The sequence below is a fragment of the Maniola jurtina genome, chromosome 7, assembly GCF_905333055.1.
Source record: "Maniola jurtina chromosome 7, ilManJurt1.1, whole genome shotgun sequence".
NCBI classification, from domain to species: domain Eukaryota; kingdom Metazoa; phylum Arthropoda; class Insecta; order Lepidoptera; family Nymphalidae; genus Maniola; species Maniola jurtina.
This window is the reverse complement of record NC_060035.1, coordinates 10,779,724-10,807,138: the sequence shown is the minus strand read 5'-3', so window position 1 is coordinate 10,807,138 and position 27,415 is coordinate 10,779,724. Positions and strand designations below refer to the sequence as shown.

The 27,415-nt window shown below is 35.3% G+C and overlaps 2 protein-coding genes and 1 long non-coding RNA gene across 4 annotated transcripts in view; all 3 read right to left on the bottom strand.

Moving 5' to 3' along the window:
* Positions 1 to 27,415, bottom strand: part of LOC123866919 (cAMP-specific 3',5'-cyclic phosphodiesterase) — a 600,070-nt gene that overhangs the window by 550,459 nt on the left and 22,196 nt on the right. The gene's annotated exons all lie outside the window — the stretch shown is intronic.
* LOC123866925 lies at positions 1,017 to 17,416 on the bottom strand. The gene is made up of 4 exons (XR_006796280.1): positions 17,402 to 17,416; positions 16,617 to 16,626; positions 5,323 to 5,330; positions 1,017 to 1,047 (listed from the first exon to the last, which is right to left on the bottom strand). It is a non-coding gene; the product is annotated as an uncharacterized LOC123866925 (long non-coding RNA).
* LOC123866921 lies at positions 20,195 to 22,144 on the bottom strand. The gene is made up of 2 exons (XM_045908714.1): positions 21,498 to 22,144; positions 20,195 to 20,684 (listed from the first exon to the last, which is right to left on the bottom strand). The coding sequence occupies exons 1-2, from the start codon at positions 22,124 to 22,126 to the stop codon at positions 20,291 to 20,293; spliced, it is 1,023 nt and encodes a 340-aa protein (XP_045764670.1). The 5' UTR covers positions 22,127 to 22,144; the 3' UTR covers positions 20,195 to 20,290.

The following is a 27,415-nucleotide window of genomic DNA, read 5'->3' as shown; positions in this document are numbered from 1 at the left end:
AGATCGCTAGGTAGCGATAAGGCCGCCCAATTGTACCTGTACTAATTTTGTGGTGTACAATAAAAGTATATTCATTCATTCATTCATTCATACTCTGCAAAGTTAGATGTATGTGCCCGTGTGTGTAGAATCAAAGCTCGGACTACCCCACATAAGATGCCGAGATACTAGGCTATCGTGGCTTAATAAATTGACAAACTTTATTCAAAAAGTGTCTAGTCTAGTCTCCAGAGATGAAACTGGATGCAACTAAATAAACAAAAATGGTTGAAATATTCTTCATTCTTCACAAAATAATGTGGTGAGAGAGGGTTGCTTATTTCAATACGATACGGGGTCGAACTTTATCCTAAAACGGACTAAGTCTCTGATGGGAATATGTTTTTATTCATAAAAATAAAAATTCATAAATATAAAAATAATTCATAAAAGGTTGATGTATGTAGGGGTGTCTACCTTTCATTTCGAAAAGTCTCACGATACCCCTTGTTATCTTAGTAAATACGAAATAGAATTGCCGGCAGACATAGTACCTAAGACGAAGTCCGTTTCTAGGAACAATAAGTTAGAACAGACTATCACACTAGTATTTTAAAGGCGAAAGTTTGTATGTACGTGTGTGTGTGTGTGTGTATGTACGCAAACACTTCTAGATGGATTTGGTTGAAATTTAAAATGGAGATAGATACCCTGGATTAACATATGGGCTACTTTTTAGCCCCGAAAATAAAAGAGTTCCCACGGGATTCAAATAAAACCTATATCCACCCGAACGAAGTCGCGGGCATCAGCTTGTATGTGCTAAAGCTACCTATGTGAATTATAAATTTAGAATTGAGATTTTATTTTTTTACAAACGGACTGCGTCGTCTCATCTAGGGGAACATTTATATCGCTGTAATTTAATTTCACAATGTTATTTTAAGTGAAAGACTATTTAAAACGATACACTTGTAATTAGAGAACTTTTAGCTGCTCACACTTCACTTCAGAATTATTTACCTTTAATTACTCTTCCATCATTATCCTTTATAATATCAACCTTTTCTATTGAAATATCAAAATAAGCTTTTGTATATGTGAAACCAGTTTACGTGCTTGGTGGTTTAGTCATTTAAACGAAAATTAAGCTGCTTAACCGATAGATTAATAAAGGTAGTTAATTTATATTTTACGTACTTATTATGTTTCATCATCATCATCATCAATCCATCACCCGGCTCACTACTGAGCACGGTTTTCCTCTCAGAATGGCCACTCTACCACGCCGGCCAAGTATTGATAGGCAGACTTCAGCACCTTTGAGCATATTTCCGTAATATTACTACTCTCAGGTATGCAGGTTTCTTCAAGGTGTTTTCCTTCGCCGTTAAAGCAAGTGATATTAAATTACTTAAAACGGGTTTGAACTCCATACGCCCGGACCACAGCTTCTTTTTGGCTTAGACCTAATCTAACTAACTAAAAAATGTGAAGTCAGGTACTTATGAGCACGAAAAAAATAATTTGCCATGTAACTTTTTGTTTGTTTATTTTGAAATAAATAAATGTTATCCTATAAATGTGTTTTTTTTTAATAATATTAAAAAAATCAAAAATAATATGTTAAAAAAATATGTGTTATTAAAAAGACGTTAAGAAGTCATCGATAAATCAAAGTTGAAAGGATAAAATAATAATAGTAAAAAGATTCCGACGAATTAAGAACCTCATCCTTTTTTGAATTCGGTTAAAAACAAAAACGACAAATCTTTTTCTATTACTTCAAAAAAATTGGTCACTCCTTTGATAAAAGCAAAACTTTGTTAATTTAAATTCCGTTACCTTCTTTGATTTCGTAAGCTAAAACGAAATCGTTTTCTACTTTCTCTATAGCACGCGATGTCTACCGATTTATTATCAAACTTTTAAAAGTAATTATTTTAATAGCGACTACCTTAAATATTATTAATTCTATAGTACCAATTAAGTTAATTAATGACAAATCTTAAAAGGTATTCGTAGGTCGATGATAATACAAGCGACCACCCACAGCTTGACTTGGCGAAAATATAAATCCTCTTTATTCCCTATCCCGTGGAAGTTTTGAAAAATCCGGTCTGTATCCTTAATCAACATTATAAAGAGAACCTCCATTCAAAGTTTCAATTTTCTAGGTCCATAAGTTTGGGTTGAGCGCCAATGAGTCAGTCACTGAGCTAGGACTTTAGACTTATAAAATTGAGGTGTCTGTCTGTAATTTCGATAAGTATAAAGTTTGAGTTGACCGTCAATGAGTCAGTCAGTGAGTTGACGATGCCTTGAAGTACGATGGTAGAAAGGTGAAGGAAGAACCAGGTCAAAAAGAATGCATCCTTAAGAATGCATACCTAAACGAACGAAGTGGTGTGGAGTCAATCTTTTTGATAACTACCTAAACTTCTACGCATACACAAGTAAAAAGCCCTTCCCTATTATTATACTTATTAGCATAACATGGTTGCTCGGGGTATTGGGTATTATTCTGTTACTGTTAGGTATTTCTATTGAAAGCAGCTACTCCCTTGCGACTGACATCGCTTTACTACATTTTCGTCGAAATTACTAATTCCGCTGTCACATGAAAGCAAACAATTTGACCCTATATGAATAATTATGTATGTGTAATGAAAATGACATATAAATATTCTAGCGAAATGTACTTTGACCAATGTCAGCCCTAATTAGCTGGTATGAATTATTTATTGATATGTCGATCAAAACACTGACGCCATACACCAGGGATAGCTATTTATTCCTATTAGTTGATAAACATTTCCGTATTGCTACGATATTTGCTTATTGAATTTCTTGCTGGTTCTTCTCGGCAGGAAAGCAAGAGTAAATAGCCTCCCCCAGAGCAGACCAGAGACAAATTAGAAATTCCCAAATTCCCAAAAATCAATGAAAAATTCATAAATTCCCAAATTGCACCTGCCGGAAATCGAACCCAGGACCTCCCATTTATTTGACCACAGCGCTCACCACTCTACCAGGGAAGTCATCAACTGGCATAAATCCATAGGTATCGGTCTAGAGTCCATTATTCTTATTTCAGAGTTGTCAATACTGATAAATATTCTCATCAATCAAAAGCAAATACTTATTGCTTATATGCTTCAGTAAGAGAGGCATATAGAACTCTTAACTGCTGGAAATATCTGCTGATTAAGACTAATGAACTGAGAAACGAATTCTTCTTTTAATGGATATGGATACTATCTGAGTCCGTGAAAATACTGATATAAAAAACTCGGACCGAACTCGGATATTGCTTTCACAATAATTTTTGATCCAAATCTAAGGTATTCAGTGGACTTCTTTGACATATCTACGTCACACGTCCGATTTAAGTCCAAGGCACATGCCTGATATTCCACGGAACGGAGAGAAATTGGATGACGAAAGTCACATCTAGTGCGAAATACAAATACAAATAGTTCTATGACTACCTGCTTCAGGTCGTATTTTCACGGATACGAGTGTGTAACTACCCTAACTTATTTTTTCCATGATACATAAAGAATATAAATAAAGCACATAAGCAAGAGGTTTCACGTTCAATTCCCAGTTAAGTAAGTCAATTTAAGATATAACATTTCTATCTTGATATTCCCTAAAGAGACATTGCCGCGCTGATTTATCCCTTCTGAGCCGGATCAAACGAGTAAAGTTATTACGGCATAGCAAACATAAAACCACCATAATACAATGAATTAAAATATTTCATTCATTCATTCTTTCATTTAAATCTAAATATATAAAAGGAAAAGCTGACTGACTGACTGACTGATCTATCAACGCAAAGCTCAAACTACTCAATGGATCGGGCTGAAATTTGGCATGCAGATAGCTATTATGACGTAGCCATCCGCTAAGAAAGAATTTTTGTAAACTCAACCCCTAAGGAGGTAAAATAGGGGTTTGAAATTTGTATAGCCACGCGGACGAAGTCGCTGGCTTAAGCTAGTATACTTATAAAAGTAAAAGGTGACTGACTGTTCTATCAACGCACAGCTCAAACTACTGGACAGATTGGGTTGAAATTAAGCATGGAGCCGTAGGCTATTATGACGTAGACATCCGCTAAGAAAGGACTTTTGAAAATCCTACTCTTCAAGCTTGCCATACACAGTCAAGTTTGCCGTCAAGTTTGCAGCGAACTTGTAAACTTGACGGTGAATTGCTATCAGTGTGCATGACAAGTCGACTTGTAAATAAAATAGGGGTAAAATAGGGTTTTGAAATTTGTATAGTCCACGCAGATGAAGTCACAGTAGCATTACACTTAATATGTCTGTAATGAACTGAATTTTGACCACGGCAGCCCATCTCCAAAGACATTAGTCATCTGCACGGGAGATGGTATAGTGCTCCAGTGTGTGCGCAAACACAGGTGAACTCTCTATTCCCTCACTCTCATAACCCGAACTCCGTTCCTGGTGGGTCAGCAAACCACCAGGAACGGAGTGAGATCAAGCGCTTCTCAGTACTAAAGCCAGAGTTAGACTCTGGGTTCTGAGAGTTTCTTGACAGAAAAACCCAATACTCACCTAACTATTTTTGGAAACACTTTTTATATCTACCTATTGTCTTCGGTATTTTGCAGAAAAATGCGGTTTCCTTTGTAAAAATAAAATAACAATGCCTTTAGTTTCACAGAATTTTAAAAAGCAATTCATCCATCTTACTTATTCATGACAGAGAAAGTATCGATCCTGCGCTCCATCTATATTTGACAGGTAACATTATAGACAAGGCTTTATAGACTGATCAGATTCAGAGAAAATACGATTGTAGTTGTTAGTTGGTCTTAGGTGAAGGGTTGAATGTTAAACCAATAGTGCGGCAGAAGAGACATTCCCATCGTTGATATCACTTCACAAGTCACACCACCGAATTGGTTGGTAAACCACTCATTGAGCAGACTCAAGATCGGTGGCTATGGCTCATGCAAGGTTATATGGGACCGGTTTTTCTCGGCTTCCGAACAGTGCACACGCGCTTTAAGGGTTAAGGTCCGCACATTTTCATACCGACTTAATGATACATTTTTTTATTTGACTACCTAAACAGATAACGATACAATATTATTATAATCTATATTTTTGACTAAACTTTGGTAAGTACTTCTAAAAAATATCTTATCTAAGAAAATTTAATAATAATCTAAGAAAATTAGTAACTTAGTCTTTTGCTTACTTATAATTTCCTGTTCAATCGTGGTAGTAGGTACTCCGACACGAAAACGACTGGGGTAATTTTTAACCCCCGACCCAAAAAGAGGGGTGTTATAAGTTTGACGTGTATATCTGTGTATCTATCCGTGGCATCGTAGCTCCTAAACGAATGGACCGGTTTTAATTTAGTTTTATTTGTTTGAAAGGTGGTTTGATCGAGAGTGTTAGCAAAGCTATAATCGAAGAAAATCGGTTCAGCCGTTTGAAAGTTATCAGCACTTTTCTAGTTTTCTTATAGAGATTTTTGTGTCGGGGTTTTTTTTAAATTTTAAGTTATGTATAAACAGGCATGAAAAGACAGATTCTACTCTTATAATAATCTATAGTTCTCGTTAGTATAGCTACGTCGTGTATGAACTAAGTAGTGCAATGTAACATGCAAAGTAACATACAATGTAGAGCTAGAGCCTCAATAGCTCAACCGGTAAAGGAGTGGACTGAAAACCGAAAGGTCGACGGTTCAAACCCCGCCCGTTGCACTATTGTCGTACCGGCTCCTAGCATAAGCCTGACGCTTAGTTGGAGAGGAAAGGGGAATATTAGTCATTTAACATAGCTAATATTCTTTTTAAAAAAAAAATGTGATATGCAATGTGACATTCTACACGTATATTTACATTAATCCGGTCGCATCGTGCAGTCGAACCGCACATTTTACCTTAGAGACAGCGTGCCCATTTGTATTGTCCCAAAAGCCGACAATTTTGGGCCCGTCCACGATTTGTACCTAATGTTCGTCCCGTGAGAGACAAAGGCACGATTCGTGCTAAGTTATTACAGTGGGTGTAGTAACCTTGCATGTTACATTGCAATTTGCACCAATATGTGCAGCAAATTCTTGCATTGCATGGTACTTACATTGCATCATGCATGTTATATTGCACAAGTCTGTACAAACCATTAGGTATATGACCTTTAGAAAGAAAATCCGTCCTCTATAAATAAAGAAATGTGATATGGATTACGAAATACAAAAAAAGTTCATCCGTCTTACTTATTCACGACATTGAATATCGATTCTGCGCCATCTCTACTCGAACAGAGTTCACGAGTCTACTTATTTTTAACACCCGACTCAAAAAGAGGGGTGTTATAAGTTTGACATGTGTATCTGTGTATCTGTCTGTGGCATTGTAACTCCTAAACTAGTGAACCGATTTTAATTTAGTTTTTTTTTGTTTGAAAGGTGGATTGAATGTTTTTAGCTATAATCCAAAAATATCGATTCAGCCGTTTGAAAGTTATCAGCTCTTTTCTAGTTACTGTAACCTTCACTTGTCGGGGGTGCTATAAATTTTTAATTTACACTTGTTATTCAATCGTTTACAAGTCTGGTATAAAAAACCGAAAGTCAAGGGAAGAAAAGTCCTGCCTCAGTTCAGACTTAACGCGCAGCATTATCCCTCGATCCCTTCATAATATAGACAATAAATTAGGCCAAATCTTTCAAAATTTGTGAGTCGCGGGCAGTTGCTAGTTACTTCACTTATGTTTTTTTTTTTCGATAATAATATTAGATTTGCCGCTAACGAGCGCTGAAGTGACACTGGCGCATCATCCGCAGCAGTGGGTCCAATTGGGATACCCGATCACCACTCAGTGATCATCAATGAATAAAGCCACCAAGCTAAATTGCCATTTATTTTTAATCCATTGAAGGTTAGCTATGAAACATTACCTTTGATCGCGCAGTGAAGCGGCAATATAGAATAGAACCAAACAACGTCAAATGAGCTTGATGGCTTTCATTTAGTGATGATCACTGAGATACGGAATCATCTCGCAGCCCTCCTAAGATGACGACCAGTTGCCTGTCTATATGCTCTAAGTAAACAAGCCTTCAAAATGGTCGCGTAAAAGACACTCGAAATAGGAAGTGAGATCATTTTTCCAAACGAATTTTCATTCGACTGGCGGAATGCCACGAGGGAGAGTGCTAGAAACGCAATGGGGACATTTTCACGTCTCTCGAATTTTTTTCATTTAGTCTACTATAAACTTAAATAGACGCCAGTAGATTGTTTCTTTGATTATACAAAGTTTATATTTAATAAAAATAATATAAATTTTATATATTAATATAAAAACCCAAAGAGTACCAAAGACAATAAATAAAACAAAATAAATATTTAAAATATTTTTTTTTGGAGATACGGAACCCTAAAAATATAAAATATGCATCGCAATCTCCTTATTATTCATTGCAGTGGCTTATGACCCCTTTGATTATTATTCATGATATAATAAAGCATTGGGGTTCCAAATATTTCCGCATACGAAGCATACCATTTTGACTATTAGATCTTACAATTATATTTATCTGATGCATGTTAGTGATAATAACCGTAACCTACGACATAACGTGCTCGCTAAGGCACGGGGAAAAAGTGGAAGTTAAATAATTCAGATATTAACTTCTTGCCTACATTTTACTCAAGAAAGTTATTTAATCTATTAATTCTGAAACACAACCAAAACAAAAGGTTCAATAGTGCATTTCAGTAAGCGGGCTGCGATCTACCTAACCGTGAGCCGCTCCAGTGTGCACTGAAACACGTAGATAAGGTTTCGAGAGATTGTGTAGCCAGAGTGCTCACCATGAGATTTTACATCTCACCACGTTTGATAGAATTCGAGCACCGAAACGAGATAACGTCTACCTAAACCTGCATGCTTGAGCGTTCCCCATAATGTTCTCAAAGGTGTGGGAAGACTGCCAATGCACACTTTGGCAGCGTGGTTAAACTATGATCAAACCTTTCCCATTGTGAGACTAACCCGTACCTACTCAGTAATGACTCACCTGACGATGGGTTGATGGGTTAAGGGTAACTTTACGATTAAGATTTTTTTGATTTGACGAATAGAAAAAAAATTAAAACCTAAAAAATACCTAACTGATTTTGAAATATACCATCAATAAGAAATTAGTTTCTTAGCCTAGTAAGACTGACGAAATATTGAATAGAAAAACAAAACACCATTTCTCTTATTTTCATTTCCCGACACGAAGATCGGGATGAGGCACGTATGTCAGGTACCATTTATTTCGCTTTGTACTGTACGTGATGTAATTACTAATACTAGATCAAATTAAAAACGAAAAAATTGTTTTGGCCAACGGTATGTATCTATACGTTTATACCAAATATTTTTTTCGTTGTAATACGGCCTGGGAACGGTTGACAGACTATTTCGATAGAAGATAACCTCAAGATGCCAAACATTGAAATATCCGTATTGTGATGAGTTGTGGTAAATAGTAACCACAACATCGTTAAGTTAGCTTTAGCGGTAACTAACCTTAGTCTTAGCTGCCAAACCGTCAATCAATTAACTAATCGCCTGTGCTACAAACAATCAACAAATCTAGCTACATACAGCCCGACTTTAAACGATTCTGTTCCATTCACCGTAACCATAACTGTTGCGTTTTTTTTAAATTCTGATACAAGTTAGTCATGGACTGCGATTTCGCCTGATGGTAAGTGATAACGTGGTCTAAGACGAAAGCGGGGTAACTTGGGAGGGTATGTGCGTATCCCTCTCCACTAGAGTCGTCACTCTAGCCATCCAACCATCCAAGCTCGCTCCAGAAGCCTGGGGAACTCAGGTGAGTCTTGCGTTAGTTTAGTAAGAGTAAGATTGTGTCATTTGTGCCTTCAACGCATTAAAGACTCGTAAATTCTATTATTTACCAGAAATATGCAAGAACATAGAAAGAACGAAAAATTTATAATACGTGCACTTTAAAGTAGTTCAAAGTATTACTTTGTGTTTTTAAGTAAGTATAAAAGCTTCGCAGAAATTTTATTTAAGTAGTTTTATTAAATATTGGAATCTAACTGCATAATTAATGAAAACTCGACTAACTTTATAAAACCTAGTAAGTACTTACTAAGTATCTACCAATCCGAAACTTTTATGAAAATTTTCTAGCAAAAGTACCTATCTGATATGAATATTTGATTGTGTTAAAAATTGACGATAAATCGTAAAAAATATAAACCACTTCTGGTAGTCCGATTCGGTAGACTTTTCTTCTGATGAATACACTTAAACTAGCGGCACGCTATGATGGCCGGTTTGACGTTTGTCCGCTCATGAAGTTCCGTATTAATTGATAACGACTTTGAAGGAAATAATTGTATTACTTTATTGACGATAGTGATGTGCAGAGATTCATAAATTTTATCGAATGTAGTTTTAGGTTTAGGACTCAAAATTTATTTATTAAATTGATTTCTTAAATGTATACAAGTGTAGAAAAATCAGTTTGCACCATTTAAGGGGTGAATGTACTTGTGAATATGAACAATTTTCACTATGTGGACAAACCTCTGAAATCGCAAAAAAATATCAATAAATTTTTAAAAATGGAATCTAATACGATCGTCACATAGGATCGCTGGCTAGCACAACTACTACCTCCGGCAAACTCGCGTCAATGCTCAATGCAAAACAAAGCAGTTTCGAATTTCATATGTTTCTTGTGTGCATATAAAGTATGTATATTCATTTTCGTTCAAATATTCAGTTCGTTCAAATAAATTAAATAAACATATACATTTTTGTTTTATTAAACCTATTTAATCAGGTACAAAAACAAAACTTAATTGTTTTTTGTTCGAGAATAAATTGACATTCCACATCACTATTGTAATGTGTCAAACCGGCCATCATAGCGTGCCGCTAGTGTAGTAAAGTCAAAAGCCGCTCACAAAACTTTTGTCGGGATTTATTCTATGTCAAACATCTAAAATATCTGTGACATTGGAAGACTATCCCAAAATAATACCAGACCGTTTCAATCTGACCCAATAAATTTTTTACCGTTCCAACTTTACACTTCGGTAGATTTATTTTTCTCCGTCACAGCGTTAAATATTAATATTGTAACCAGATTTTATCTTCATATTTTACTTTCAAGCTTTCGTATAATATGAAGAAAGGTACGTTAAGGCGCTAAAGTAATTTTATTAAACCTTACTCGTGTAAACAGTTTTGGGCATTTATAAGATTTGATGCTGTTTTAGTAAAAGGAAAATAATTATTCGTGATAAAAATAAAGTTTATTTAATTATTCCCGGAAGCTAAATTGGTCTGTAATGGCCGATTATAGTCAGTCATTACGGACCCAGTTTGCGGACATGAACCAAATGATATTGTAACCTTTCTGTATACCTATATTATTTATTATTATATATTATATATTATATAAATACTCGATTTAAAATCGATGGGGGAAAAGTTATTAAACATTGGAAAGAGTTCAAATCAATAGGTTTTTCTTTCATGGTACAAAAATTATTTGAATTTTTATGTAGATAATTAGGTTGGATTTTCAGAAATTCCCACAGGAACGAAGTCGCGGGTGGTTGCTAGTATTCAAATATCAATAAAGATTTATAGTGACCAGACAACGCTTTGTAGTAAGCCAATGTTTCAAATATCGACATTACACGCTCCTATTTTAAGCACGTGAAAAGTAAAGGGGGTGGGCGAAGGTCTTGGGGTGACATGGGGTGGGGTGTTGTCGGCATTCAACAGGCGGCGGTCGATATGGGCGGCGCCGCGGCGCAGCGCCTCGCTAACCTGCCTTACCTACCACGCTGTTCTATTATTGCCGAGACGCTTTCCCACCATATGGAATTGCTTTAGTAGGTATCTCATTATCTTAAAGAATAGAAGAGCTAAAATCTACAAAAATCCTTTAGATAAAATTAAGTTTGAATCGTTAAGAACTGACTGCAATAAATTAATTAAGGAGTGCTATAGCAGATACATTGAATCAATCGAAGTTAACTTAGCAAGTAATCCCAAATACTTCTGGACTCACCTAAAAAACTTAAGACAGTCACCAAACACATATCCTGCAAAAATGATTTATGGTAATAAGGTTGCTACGGACGGTCTCAGTTTATGCAATTTATTTGCTGTTTTCTTCGCCTCAGTATATAATACGAGCGACCCTCCCAACAGCAATTCTTACAACATAACTATTAATAATTCCACCAACTATCTTTGTCACGTGAACTTCACCATCAAGGAGGTATTCCAAAAATTAAAAAGACTTGACACGAAGAAAGGAGCTGGCCCTGATGGACTGCCCCCTTTTCTGATCAATAAATGCGCCGCGCCTTTATCGCTCCCCGTCTGTATGATATACAACAAATCATTGCGTTTAGGAGTTTTTCCTGATTTATGGAAACGCGTTAGAATAGTACCAATCTATAAAAAGGGTGGTCACGAAAATGTCACTAACTACAGGCCAATCTCGATTCTGTCAACTTTGTCGAAGGTCTTTGAGTCTCTGTTACATCCCGTACTATCACGTCACGTCCAACACGCACTTTCTGAAGCTCAGCATGGTTTCATGAGCTCTAGGTCAACTGTCACAAATCTGTCAAATTTCATAAGCTTTGTTACAGCTTCTGTGGATGGCCGTCGTCAGGTAGATGCAATATACACAGACTTCTCGAAGGCTTTCGACAAGGTTAATCACAAACTGTTAGTGGCAAAACTTTCTTCCTTTGGCCTGGGTGGTTCGCTTTTATCATGGCTTACATCGTACTTAGTTGACAGATATTCATATGTAGCTGTTAAAGGTCATTCCTCCCAGCTATACAGTGTGACGTCGGGTGTTCCCCAGGGATCCATCCTGGGACCACTATTATTCAACATCTTTATAAACGACATAACTAACTGTATTTTCAATTCCAAGTGTTTAATTTTCGCGGATGATTTAAAACTTGCCAAAGAAATACTGACAGACGACGACGCTCTATCGTTACAAGGGGACATAGATAGAATTGCCGATTGGTGCAAATTAAATGGCATGGATTTAAATTCAGCCAAATGTTCCTATATTAGCTTTACGCGTCGTCGTACTCTAATTGAAGGCAAATATACGATCAACAATTGCTCGCTTCAAAAACTCGAAGCCGTCCGCGATCTGGGGATTACCATTGACGCCAAATTACGATTCAATGTACACATCGAAAACATTTGTAGATCGGCTCGCAAAATGTTGGGCTTCTTGTTTAGAAATGCTAAGCCATTTAAAAGCCTTAAAACTAAAAAAATACTTTTCGCTACGCTTGTTAGAAGCAAACTAGAATACGGCTCGGTGGTATGGAACCCTAGCTACCAAGTACACAAGGACCGTCTAGAAAGCATACAAAGACGATTCACCAAGTTTTATTCTATTGGACAAGACAAAAGACTATCCTATATCTCTCGGCTTAAACTTTTTAAATTAAATTCATTATCGGACAGGCGCAAAGTTCATGACATGGTATTCTTCCACAAACTTGCAAACGGAACCATGGATAACTCGGAACTGTTGAGCCAAATATCCTTCAAAGTACCCTCCCGTATACCGCGGTATCCTATTCCTCTGTTCACTCACCGAATCAGTAGAACCAATCTAGGTCGTCATTCGTTAATACCAAGGTTTAGTAGTACATATAAGGAATTTTTGGACAAGGACATTACCACGGATCTGTTTTGCGATAACCTGGCTAAATTTAAAGCCAAGTTGTTCAAATCATTCGATTCCTCAATAGGATAACGATAATTAGTGTCAGTCCCTAGCCGTAATTATATTGTATTTTAGATGATTTAGATAATTTAGCTTAGTTTAACTTAACTTTACTTTAATTTAATTTCCATCTTATTATATTTTTTTAAAATTTATAACTTAGGTATTTTTTCATATTCCTTAGGTTAGCAATTATATTATATTTTATATTTTACTGTACGACTTATGTTTATGTTAATGTATGCTGTGACTGCCCGTAAGTGGAGTTGCATAAGAGCCCTAGAATTTAAGGAACAACATGTATTTAATCTAAATGTGTAACTCTGTGGGCGGTACATAAATAAATAAATAAATAAATAAATAAATAAATACAATGTCTCATTATTATGCGTCAACAATACCTATCATGAGAAGTGGACCCCCGCCAAAGTGAACTACCCCCTCTTGCTACACTTTGCACCCTTCCGCGACTCTGTGTCGTACGATAACACGAGTAATATTATTTTTGCTATACGAATACAGAACGAGCAACATTTAGATATTATAATTTTTGTTCAAATGAAATATAACAAATATAGACGATGCCAAGTAAACGCTTGGCTGCGATATGATGGATGCGTACCTACTAATTAGTAATTATTATTATATAAAAGTTATGATAGTTTATAAACACATCGTAACGTAACGATAAAACGCTTAGCGAGTGGCGGCACATCTTTGCCGGTAAGGTGGTATCTAGTTGCGACGAAAACCTCTCACCGACCAATGGAAGCGACAATTTGTCCAGACCAGACCTACTTGAGGGTTCGTAGAGGGCTCAGTAAGAAAAGACAATAACATTTTTTTTATTTTACCATAAACTTTATAGGATTTACATTCAGCCCTCGAATTGTGTTCAGATTTTATCGCACATCATAACGATCAGAAATGCGATGCTACGCACGATTTAGAAGTTAATATGCATAAAAATGAACACTTTTACGAATATCCTTTTTCTTACTCGTCTGAAAAGGAACAGGGTTTTATTGGTTTGCGATTATAATTTTTATCTTTTCTTTTCAAATCAGTCTTTGATAACGAACTCTAGGTCTGTATGGTTCTTCTGATCTATGACGCAGCAGTTACGAAAATGCCGTTGAATACTGACTGACTGACATCAACCCATCCATAACACTGGAACTAGACCTTCATTTTTCATGTAGGTTTTCTTTAAAAACGTTACTTAAAGACGAGCCCTCTGAAAAATGGGCGATCCGGCCCTTTTTTAGTTCTCGTTAGATCGTTTTCTTTTTAGGAAGAGTTTTTAGCTTCATTTAGCTTAATAATAAGCGCTATTACGGACACTGGCTTGCTACTAGAGAGTGATAATCCAACGTAAATCAAAAGGCAACGTAAAACAAGGGGCATCAATAATGTAAAATAAGAGAGATAGACCGCCAAAAAAAACTTTATCTCACTTAAAGGAGGAATGTGAAAGAGATTTTATATCCTCTGTATTCACTTTATTTCCATTTCTCTTACATTTTTTGGAATCACCGCAATAATCATAAGAAATTAAACTCATCAAGACAAAATTAAATCACAAAATTGACCCAAATGGAAAGCGAATGGCACTTATTTAAGTACCTTTAAATAAGTAAATAATGAAGTTATTTGAATGCTTCTTACTCTACAGTAATTTTATTTTTACTGGCGTCAGTGATTAATATAATTACCAAATAGTAAAAAAAATAATTAACTTCACAAGTCTTTTAATTGTTCATAAAACTTTTTGATGCCTTTTAAATTAAAGTTCTTAATATTGAGTTTTAATATTTGATCGCGAATAAAATTAAATTAGGAATGTTTTCTGTCCTATTGTACTGAATTTATATCTCCATTTCATTGTTTCAAGTTATAAAACTCGCCTAAAATTAAAGAGTCGAGAAATGTTATCTTCAGTCATATTTCACCAAATCTTTACAAATATTCTTTAAAAAAAAAATCTACTTTGTAGGTATTTACCTACGTGCTTATACAGTATTTCATAAAAATGTGAAAATAGGAGCGGTTGAAAATTACAGCCGCCATAATAGATTTAAAAAAAAAAATATAGTCAGTGTCACTCGGGATGGTGTAACGATTCTAACGATACCCCATACATGCAAATCCGTTAGGCATTTAGAAGTTATGGTGGAATAAAGAAACTCAAGCACAAAGTACATACCTACATAATATATAGATATACATACTTGAATCCTGAAAAAATTACTCCATTTCCGTGACAGTCGTATAAATACCGTAGATACTAATAATGACAAATTATTTTTCAAACATTTTGTAATCTTAACGCCTTGCAGGGAAGAATATTTCTAAGTATAGCTTGTAATAATATTTAAAAATTTACTTCGTTTACCTACTCTTCATAAAACACAATTAAAACAAGACTATAAATTTACGGGTCACAAGTTGATCTCCATTCAAGACGTTCATTTGCAAATGAAAGTGTTATTTAGCATAATCTTCATAATTCTATCATCTTATGTACCTAAGTTGTAAGTCAAAGAAAGCGACATAACTGTACAGCTGTTTATAAAATAATTGAAAATAATAGCATTTTTGTAAATATGTAAAACATTAATCGAAACTAATTAAAGTTTACTATTATATATTTGTAATAGATACATCTACTATTTTCCATTGAAGATATCTATTTCCAAATATGGTCCACGTGATGATATTGATAGCCAAATGATATTATAACGCTAGAAATAATAAGCAAAAATCTCATTCAGTTGTCATCAAAAATTAGCGACCCGTAACCAGGGTTGTCCATAAGTATATCTTCGAAACTGGGTCAGATTTTTAACAGTAATATAATATGGCATACGGTTTTGAAAAGCATTACCTACTCGTTGAACTACTGAGAACCTCTCAATCTCTCGTTTAAAAAGATCTCGTTTAATAAAAAATTTTCAAAAGAAAAATAAAACCGACTTCAAAAACCAAAAACACTAAAAAGTAGAAAATAATTTTTGTTTAGCTACACATGTAATGTACCTAGGTATGAAGTCGAGCGAGCATATTAAAACAAAATTAGAAATCCAAGAGTGAAGCTCGCCCGACTTCATACCTAGGTACATTACATGTGTAGCTAAACAAAAATTATTTTCTACTTTTTAGTGTTTTTGGTTTTTGAAGTCGGTTTTATTTTTCTTTTGAAAATTTTTTATTTCACAATTTTTAGTGGCCCCACTGTACTATAATATGCTATGCCCAGTTAAAACCCTACTGTTTACTAAGCTATTACAGTGATCGCGAGCAATTTGCTCTTATCCATTGAGGAGTTCTGTTCTCCATCTCCGAAGATATTCATCAGATCTTCACCAAATTTATATGGAACTACCTGCACAGTATACCCTTTCAAACAAAAAAAAAATTTTCCAAATCGGTCCAGGGGTCTTTGAGTAATCGGGGAACATACATAAAAAAAAAAAAAAAGATCCCGATGAATTGAGAACCTCCTCCTTTTTTGGAAGTCGGTTAATAAGTAACATATCTTAGCACAATGACCTTAAAATTGAGCATAACATGAGAATTTATTTTTGAAGCGAACGTGTAGAACGAGGAAATGAAGTTACATTATCCCATACAAACGAGAGTAATCCTAGTCGACGGTAGTCAACTCCGCTTGTCGAGTGTATCTTGAAGATAACGAGTTGAGGAACTAAAAAGACTGGATAACTTTTAAAGCTGTAATAAGCTCGTTAATGCTGCGCAATTTAACGCGGTAAGGCGCTGACTGCTTCAATTTTCTTTAAGCTATACGTAATTACAAAAATGTACCTAGCTGTGACGCTGGAGGCTTATCTTATTAAACTGCATCACAACTTCTCACTATTTATAATAAATAACAGCCTAGAAGCACTGAATAATTAATAATCCTAAGTCATTTACTTATTTCGATATCCAATTATTTATTTTATTTTTATTTTTATTTAAAAATATTTTTTATTAATTAATTCAAGTTCCAAACAAAATGCATCCAAAATGCTAATCTATATCTAAGTATGTGTATGTAGGTATACACACACAAAAAAATGTTCATTAACGTACTTTGAAACCATCCAACCGATGCTTGTGCCCCAAAACGGTTTCATTAGAAAGGCAATAATGGGAGGATGGTTTTAGATTAATAAAAAACAAAATGTATTTAATTTTTTTAGCATAGTAGCACACGGCGGGTATCCGCTAGTATGTTATAATATATTCGAAAAGCATGTTCAGTATAATCCTACTAATTGGGTACAATAAACATTGACAAAATTTATTTTACTGTAGCGCCATCTATAATAATACAAGAAAACTACAGCACGCCTCTAAGGAAATTTTGGTTCAGCAAGAAAACTTCTCTCCCTTGTACGGTGCTGCCATCTATTATTGTTTTTCCGTAAGGTTTAATGATGGAAAAGCGCACAGAACTCACTATCAGAACGCAAAAAATGCGTAGCTTAGGTTTAGGATTAGGCGCTAGATGGCAATTTTTTGTACTAAACTATACTTATATCCATCTAAATAATATTAGATTTAATAAGATATTTAGGTTTAAGTATTTTCTCACAAAAATAAATCGTAATCTTACCTTATCTCATGAATGAGGTTTTAACCTACCACATATTTACCGTTCATGATGTGGTTTATGAAGTAATTAAAGTTTCAAAATGAAAAGCATTTAAACATCAGTCACAGAAACTTCCACTCTCCTTCTAATTAACTTGGTGTTACTTTACAGTTTATACCTACTTTATACTAACTTGAAACTTCAAAATAGGACCAACCACAGAATTTTAAATAACGAAATAGAAATACATAGTATCTTCTATAATTAATAGATGCCAGAGCACTGTGTTGGTGGTTTTCAGCTTTTCACCTACAGAAATAATTCGAAAGAACAGTTAACTAGCATCCTAGGCAACATTACTAAATAAACTATAAATGAAATAAAATAAATAAAAAGCGCCTTTATTGCAGAGTTAAAAACAGTACAGGTTTTTCTTGACTAATTAATTAGATATAGGTATTCAAAATTATTACAATTTAAAAATTATTTACATAGGTACTATAAGGTTTTAAGTTTATAGTAATTCATTCTCTGCGTGTCCATCGACATAGGCCTCCTCTAAATTTTTCCAAATGTTTCTGTTTCTGGCTAACCTTGTCCACATACCACCAACCACTTTACACACCAACAACCGGGTACACCATTTGTAAGGTGTACCCGGGTACACCTTACAAATATCGCGCATGATGTTGTATTAAGTAGACACCTGCACGGCAATAAATTTGCTCTTCTTTATCGATATCTTATTATGAATCCTATTATGATACTTACTCGTACAATTTTAACATATAAGTTATCTAAATAACTATATTCAACAAGTGATGATGCTCGTAACTTCTGCGTGGATTTAGGTTGTTTCATTTTCTGGGATAAAAAGTAAATTATGTCTGTTACCTGTATACCAGCCATCTCTGTACATTTCATCATTCATCAAAATTGGCTAAGCGGATGATCTGTGAAAAGCTAATAGACGGACAGACAGACAAACCTTTATATTTATAATAATTATATGGATTTAACAGTAAGCTCCCAATAGTGTAAGATTGATCGAGTCAGTCCAAATACCTCTAATCAGGCTTTGTCAAATCCACAGCTGAAGGAGAAACTAATCGCAAACTTTACCACAAACCTTCATCTCAGCTCAGCTATTTCAAATTATTCAAACAAATAGGATTTCAATATTTGGCCATTAATCTAATTCAAATTCAAATTCAAATTCAAATTCAAATTATTTTTATTCAATTAAACTTTTACAAGTGCTTTTGAATCGTCAAAATAATCTACCACTGGTTCGGAATGCTGTTCCTACCGAGAAGAACCAGCAAGAAACTCGGCTAATCAACTTGTAAGCATCATAACACTTTGTTCCTTGTATATAAAGCGGAAACAAAGAATTACGTAGACGTTAAAGGTCACATCCGTCTGATTTTTATAAACGCGTAGGACCGTAAGTATCTCAAAAACAACTCAATCAATTTTTGCCAATGCACAAGTAGGTGTTTTGACTAAAATTCTATAACAACATCCGATGCCGAGTAGAGTTAGCATGTTATATCGATGTAATTACACGACGATTAATTTACATTTTTGCGTCCTAACGATTATGACGCGTTTCGGGCCTATTCGACAGAGGCTCACATCAAAACTTAGATCAAGACGGATCAAGCCACCATTGGTACAGCACCAAAAATCATGTGGACCCAATGTCATAATATTTTCTACGTAGGTATTATCACACTAATATTATAAAGGCGAAAGTTTGTATGTGTGTGTGTGTGTGTGTGTATATGTTTGTTACTCCTTCACGTAAAAACCACTTGACGGATTTGGCTGAAATTCAGAATGGAGATAGATAATATCCTGGATTAGCACATAGGCTACTTTTTATCCCGGAAAATCAAAGAGTTCCCACAGGATTTCAAAAAACCTGCATTCACGCGGGCGAAGCCGGGGGCATCGGCTAGTTACTCATAATAATTTACACCGGAAGCTAAACCAGACTGACAGCGTTGCCACAACAATACCACACAATACCGACCCTCTGGGTTGGTGGAACGCACGGAACCATGTAAAGCGCGGTATCTTTCCTTTTCCGTCCATCCCTTGTACGTCCTTTTTTGTTTGTTAAAGGAAGATTTGTTTACAAAACCCTACTTATATTTTTCGTTTCATGTTGATACACAGATCTATTGAATTTATTATTATTTCCAGTTTGCAGTATACTATGCTGCTTCTATGGGCTTTACAAACGTAAAGAAATAATATGCCACTACCAAAACACATCCATTTGTACATGTACCTATACTCGAACCTATACAAAATATTAAATCACCAATTAATTAATAAAGCGATTTTAAACGCTCTTGTCACTTTGTAAACCCATTTTCAGACAATCCAGAGCAATCGATCACAGAATAACTGCGAATATAAACGAACGGACCACGAATAATAATGAATCTGTATTTTTAGTTCGGCGTAAAATATTATCATACACAGGTGGTATTCGTCCGAAATGCTTACACAATCTTTATGCGTTGGTTTCATTTTATAAAGTTTACTTTTTCGTCTGAGATTTATTACAAGTGTGTCTATGTAAGAGTGCGTTTCGAACGGGAATAGATGGACGGATGTTTAATGGCTAACATGCAGAATGTAGTCTCGTTATGTTCCTCTCCAGACCCGGCTCACTTGGTCACGTGACCCGAGAAATATGCCTACGGCTGCGTTCTCCCTCAACGTCTCCCACATAAGTCTAATCTTTTTTTTTTTTTTTTTTTTTTTTTTTATCCTTTATTTATAGGCTTTTACATTTATGCATGTCAGCCTAATTGTACCCTATCTTATCCTACAATTCTATCTATATATACAATTCCATCTTATCCTACAAACCTATCCTATCATAAACCATCTAAAGAGATTGCAAGCTCCGTCAGAATTTGGATTAGCTAATAAGCTATTGAAGACACCAACTTGCAATCTCTTCAAGTTTAATAATTCAACCAGACGGTCTCTTCCTGATTGGAATCGGACACATTCCACCAACCAATGATATACATCATCTATGACTCCACAGGAGTCACAATTTGGAGAAGATGTTTTTCCCATAAGAAATCCGAATTTGTTGCCTGGAATGTGCCCTGATCTAAGCCTGTGGGCCAACACTACATATTTCCTTTTCATTCGTGTACAGCTGCTCCAAGGTATATGAGGAGGCTCACTCTGCAACGTTCGATACCATATTCCTTTTTCTAATGACATTTTGTCGAAGTATTCTTTCCAATCTCTGTAACATAATTTTCTATATTTTGGTAATGATTCAGAATAGTCGCCCTCAACTTTAATTAATCTACCTTCTTTACATCCACATTTTGCCAAAGAGTCAGCCTCCTCATTACCTGACAGTCCAATATGCGATGGAACCCATTGCAACCTCAAATCCACGCCCAAATTACTCAACTCATCTATAGAAGATAGCACTGCATAAGCTACCGAAACACCTCTGATACCAGAGGCGGATCGAGCTATATGCTCTAGTGCGCTTTTGCTATCGGTACAAATGAGAACCTTTTTTTGATTAGTTGTCTTTACATACGACAGTGCCTCCGAGATTGCAATGAGCTCAATCGTCATAATACAGATCTCTCCATCTATCCGTAAACAATCATTACCCAACAAGTTACTATCCCTTTTTGTAGCAACAAAAAAACTAGCACCTCGGCCCTCGTCAGTTTTTGTTCCATCAGTATAAATAACAAACCAACCCGCATACTTGTCCCTAAGCTCTTTAATAACATCATATTTTAAATTATTTACTTCATATGACTTTTTGGACTTGCTGACACTTTCTAAATTACATTTAACAATATCGTGAACATTAATATTAGTAACCCAAGTCCTTAATGTAAACATTTCAAGACATACTGAAGAAGAAATAGGTTCTAGTTTTACTTCATCATATACGGACACAAGCAAAGGAACTTTTTTATTCGTCCAATAATGATTACTTCTACAGAGACCACTAAGAACTTGAATTTCTTTGATAGTGTCGTTGTCTTTCCACGATAACGCTTTTAAACAATATTTAATGGCTAAATACCTCCTCCGTTGCTTTAACGGTGGAATACACAGCTCACTCTCCATAACGTGAATTGGAGTAGTCTTTATAAAGCCCCCTGTTATTCTCAAAGCCTGATTTTGTAACCTATCTAATTTAATTAAATGACATTTTGCGGCATTGTCATATATGAAGGATCCATAATCTATACGACTTCGTATCAAAGCTAAATAAATTTGACGCAAATGTTTAGTGTGAACGCCCCAGGATGATCCAGCCAAAACATTAAGCAAATTAAAACATTTTTGCACTTTTATGACCGTCTCGCCGATGTGCTTACCCCAACGTAAGGATTTGTCTAACCATAAACCTAAATATTTATAAACTTCTACCAACTCTAAAGAAAAAGTGTCCACTTTTAATTCTACTCGTTGTCTTCTATGACCCCTACTAAATATACAAAATTTTGATTTTTTAACAGATAGCTCCAATCCCATATCATTTAACAACTCATTAAATATAATTAATGCTCCCTGTAACTTGCTAACACTTTCAAATATGTCTTTATTTGTACTAAATAAAACAAAGTCATCCGCATATTGACATAATGAAACATTAACTACTCTATGAAAAATTTTAGCTGTTACAATATTAAATAGTATCGGTGACATTGGGTCACCTTGAGCTAAACCTTTATACGCAGATCGGGAAAAATAGGTCCTTTTATCTACACTATCCTGAATTTTGAGGTGCCTTTCACTCAAATAATTCCATATATATTGACATAGTTTTTTACCAAAGCCAAATTCGTCTAAAGTCACAGTCAGTTTTTCTATCAATACGTTATTATAGGCTCCATCAATATCCAAAAAGCAAGCTACTGTTTGAAGGTTTTTAGAAAAACCTATTTGAATATGAGTTATTAATTTTGCTAGACAATCGTGACATGAATGTCCTCTTCTAAACCCTAAGGTAAATGGAGAAAACAGATTTTTTTTTTCCATATACCATTCAATCCGTCTAGTAATCATCGAATGTAAAATCTTGCAAATACATGATATCAAGGATATAGGTCTAAGCTTTTTATTATTATTACCAGTTGTATTATTCGAATTTGGTTTTGGTATTGGAACCACCAGAATATCACGCCATTGTATCGGTATATTGCCTGTGTTTACTATACAGTTGTACAAATCTAGCAGATAGAGCTTTCCAGCCATTGGCAAGTGATATATCATAGAATACGTGATTCCATCATTACCAGGTGCTGTATCTTTTGCCTTTATGCAATTATATAGCTCTTGCAAAGAAAATGGACTTTCTAACGATACATTTGAAGAAAAATATTCGGGCGCTTTTGTAACTACATAATCAGGGGCGAGACTACATAAAAGCTCAACTTTTTTATCCTGGGATACGTAACACCTTGGTGATCGGAAACCTTTTGTCCAACGTAGACGCTGCCACATGTCAGAGATTGTTGTTTTTTCATTAACACTATCACAGTAATTTTGCCAATCTGCTGTTTTTTCTTTTTTAATCGCAATTTTAGCACTCATTATTTTTTCTTCAAGATTTGTCAAATTATCAGGTGTTGGATTTTTACGAAACTGCTTCAGAGCCAATCTACGCTTAGCTACCAATTTTGACAAATCTTGGTTCCAGTATGCCTTAGGCTGGAAGCCTTGCTTTGGATTCTCGCAAGTTTTTACCATAGGAATGAACCTATTAGCTGCATTATTTAACTGATTGATAAAGTTGTCATATAATAACTGAATATCAGAGTGTGTATTGCTGGAAGTGAAATGATATTCTAAATATTTTGTATACGAATCCCAATCGGCTTGTTTAAAGTTCCGTTTTTGTGTCATAATGACTATATCCTTATACTTAAACTTAATTTTAATAAAAAGATGATCGCTTCCCAAACTTTCATTTAAAACTTTCCATTCAAAGCCTAATGCAATATCACTTGATACAAATGTTATGTCAGGGGATGTTTTTTGAACATTATTATTAACATATTTAATTCTAGTGTGATCACCATTATTAAGAGATATATAGCCAGCCTCTAATGCTGCATCATAGATATTTCTGCCCCTTGTATCAGTTTTATAAGACCAATTCGTATGGTGTGCATTAAAATCCCCTGCTATTATACAATTATTAGGAAAAAAAGAAAAAATATCTTCCCAATCAGATGGTGATGTGTTGATCGATGAAGGACAATAAACTAAAATTAGATTCTTAATATCCTGACAATTTAATAACTTTATGCATTTTGTTTCTATACCGGCATTATTAATGTTTAAAGGGCATTCCTGAGTTTTGATTGACTTGTGAATAATAAAAGCAATACCTCCATATGAATCCTCCCTATCCTTTCTAAATATATTATATCCACTAATATTAAAATGAGACTCTGATTCCAACCAAGTCTCACAGACTAAGGCAATATGAATTTTTTCTTGCGATAGCAACAACTCAAACTCGGTACGCTTATTTCTAATGCTTTGCGCATTCCACTGCAACAAATTTAGTACAAAATCTTTTTGACCTTGAGAATAGCTAGCCATTAAATATCGAGGATATTACTTTTTTACAGACAGCGCCACTTTGTACAAAATTAACTATGAATTGCCAAATTTCTTTAACTAACACATTGCCTATTAACTCTAATTTAATTTCCCAACTATTTGTCGACTTAAAAACGTTTGAAATACTTTTAAAAATGTCCATTAAACGTTTACCAAAACTTTTTTCATATCCCTTCTTCTCGTGTCCTTCTGTCTGTTCTTCTTCCCTCTGTTCTGCGTTTCTCCGGAATGACTGTTCAAACGCACTCGACTGTTGCTGATGTGACTGTTCTTCTTTCCTCTTTGTTGTCTTTTGTTTGTCTTGTCTCGGTTTTACTCTTCTTATCTCAGGCTCAGAATGCTGGTTATTTCTTAGATCCTCGTCTTCTCCTGTAGACATATTTGTATGAACCTCAGCTTGCACTACGACATCTCTGTAAGACCTATAATTTTGCGTCTGCGTCTTGTTTTGCTTCTGCATGTCGTCATTTTCATCCTCCGATTCAGAATAAATATGTTGAGCTTCCATCTTCTCCGAAAATATTTTTAAGGCACTTCGATAAGTACAGTTCTTCTCGGTCATAATCTCTCTAACTTCTTTTTCCTTCAGATAAGCTGGACATTCTTTATACATTGCCATGTGCTTGCCTTTGCAGTTCACGCACTTAAAATTGACTATCTCACAATTCTCGTGATTACTCCCACATTTTGGGCAGGTAATCTTCTTCATAGGGCAAGACCGAAAAATATGCCCGAATTGCCAGCACCTACTACATTGAGTCACAGGAAATGTATATCTATCCACCTTAAATCTACAGCCAAAACCGAATACATATGCAGGTAGAGTTGGGCTCTTAAATGCTAGGCGTATCGTTTCGGAATTTACCCATACACCCGTATTCGCTAATCTTTTAAGTCTTCTCACTGATACTATTTCAAATTCAGAATTTATATTTTTCAATATTTCTTCATCTGTTTCTTCTAGATCTACCTGTCTAACAATCCCATAAGATAAAACCATTTCATCAGCAGGTTGGACTCTCCATCCCAAGCTTATTAGTTTTTCACACTGCATCAACTCGCTGCCACACTCTCGATTTTCAAAGGAAATTATAGCTTTATAAGGATTTTTGTACACAATTCTACTAATACCCTTAATATTTTCTGATCTCAATAACTTAGCCATACCGAACTGTTTCGGTAACAATTCTTTCGATGTAACGCAGACGGTAAATTCCATACTATCTCCACAACTATTCGAGTTACCCCTAGCATGTCGCTTCGACGCTCGCTGTACTGTAATAAACCCTTCTTCATCCTCCGCTGAATCTTCTTCACGACCTCTCTTTTCCAAACTTCGTTGCTCGCTCTCACTCTGTAAAGGCACCGCCACAACTTGTTGCTCACTCATTATTATTTCTTCCTCAGACATGTCACTACACGTATCACCAAGTCTTTGAGTCTGTATCATAGTTAATCACCATAATATAAAACAATGTAGGTAGACAGTGAAACGATTTCGCTCTATAAAATACGACTGATAATAATGGTTCACGAAACCGTGCGCTCGCGTTGACAGCTCGCGCGCCACTGAAGTCTAATCTTATAAGAGAGTATATAAGTGGTAAGAGTTTACGCGATAAAAAGAAGCATTTGTTAAATTTTAGACCACAGAGCTGTGCGAGCTGATTGCACTTTACTGCGTCGTAACAAGAGTCGCTATTTATTTACACGTCTTTGTGGAGTGAGGCTTATGTATCTTTATGGTGATGTTGAGTATTCTGTGATACGTAATCATCGATCTTAGGTACGTAATACATTAAATGGACATAATATAATACGAAATAGGGACTTCGTCTGTGTCGGTGTTAGCTGGCGGGCGTGCTCTGCCTTTCTGGAGTGTTTTTTTTTTTGTTAAAACTGACTGGAAAACGCTCTAAGGGGGTGCCGTGCGTATGTCGGCGAGCGCCGGCACAGACGGGGTCCATACTTGTATAGTTTAACTTGTTACAAATAACTACAAACTTGACATTGGCTAATCTTTGTAAAGCCAGACGAGAGAGAAAAAAAAATACGAAATACAAGAATTTGAAAAAGGAAAAGAAGAAATAGGAAACACGTCACATCACTGTGAACTGTGAAGGTTTACAGTTCCTCGTGACGATTACTAGGAGCTGTGTGTTTGAGCAGGGACGTTTGTGACAGAAATGTGTTCAACATTGCTGCCACAAACGTACTCGTATCTGTCCAGGTCTAGTGCTAAAAGCTACATGAATTCCGTTAAAACGAAGTGTCTCATCTCTCGAATCTTTGCATGTCTTGAATCCTGAATGAGTTCGATGCTGGAGTCGCGCTATAAACTTGTATGGCATTTACTTATACACCTATAATAAGCTTATAAACGAGATTTTATAGAGGTATGAACACCTCTCACTACACTACCAACCATAACTTAATTTAATTAAATATTCATTGCTGATTATACGAGCAGATAATATGTAGCGGCCAGTTAAATAAGGCAAACTTAAATTTGACAGTACTAGTGTAAATTAATTTATAAAACCCCCGACAAGGGAAGGTTACAGTAACTAGAAAAGAGCTGATAACTTTCAAACGGCTGAACCGATTTTCTTGGATTATAGCTAAGAACACTCTCGATCAAGCCACCTTTCAAACAAAAAAACAAAATTAAAATCGGTTCATTAGTTTAGGAGCTACGATGCCACAGACAGATACACAGATACACACGTCAAACTTATAACACCCTTCTTTTTGGGTCGGGTTTTAAAAATAGAGGGCTCTAATCATGTAATCAACGTGTATTTCTTATACGGTTACATTGTATAAATTGACATAAAGGGGAACACCGTATTATTTATTTAGCAAAGTACTGAAATGGGTGTGAATTTTCCATTCTGTTAGAGTGAACTAATTCTGTTGTGTGTTTTCTTTTTTGTAGGCTTCATAATATAATATTTGTACTGTAATATGTTCACGAGTTAGACTTTAATCTAAATTCCAAGGTGACATAGAAAAAGAGCCGGAAAAATGTTCGCGCATTTTTCACACTCCTTTATCATATTGAGACGACATACCTACCTATATTTTTTCAATATTGGTAAATATGCTCATATGCTATTTAAAAAATGATGAACTGATATTTTTTTAACATGTGGGTCGGGTCATACTTATTTTTTCTTTTGAATAGATTTCTAAGTAGAGATTAAAAAACAAAAACCGGCCAAGTGCGAGTCAGATTCGCGCACTGAGGATTCCGTACACGGGTATTGTTTCAAATTTTTAAAAAACTACTTACTAGATCTCGTTCAAACCAATTTTCAGCGGAAGTTTGCATGGTAATGTACATTATATATTTTTTTAGTT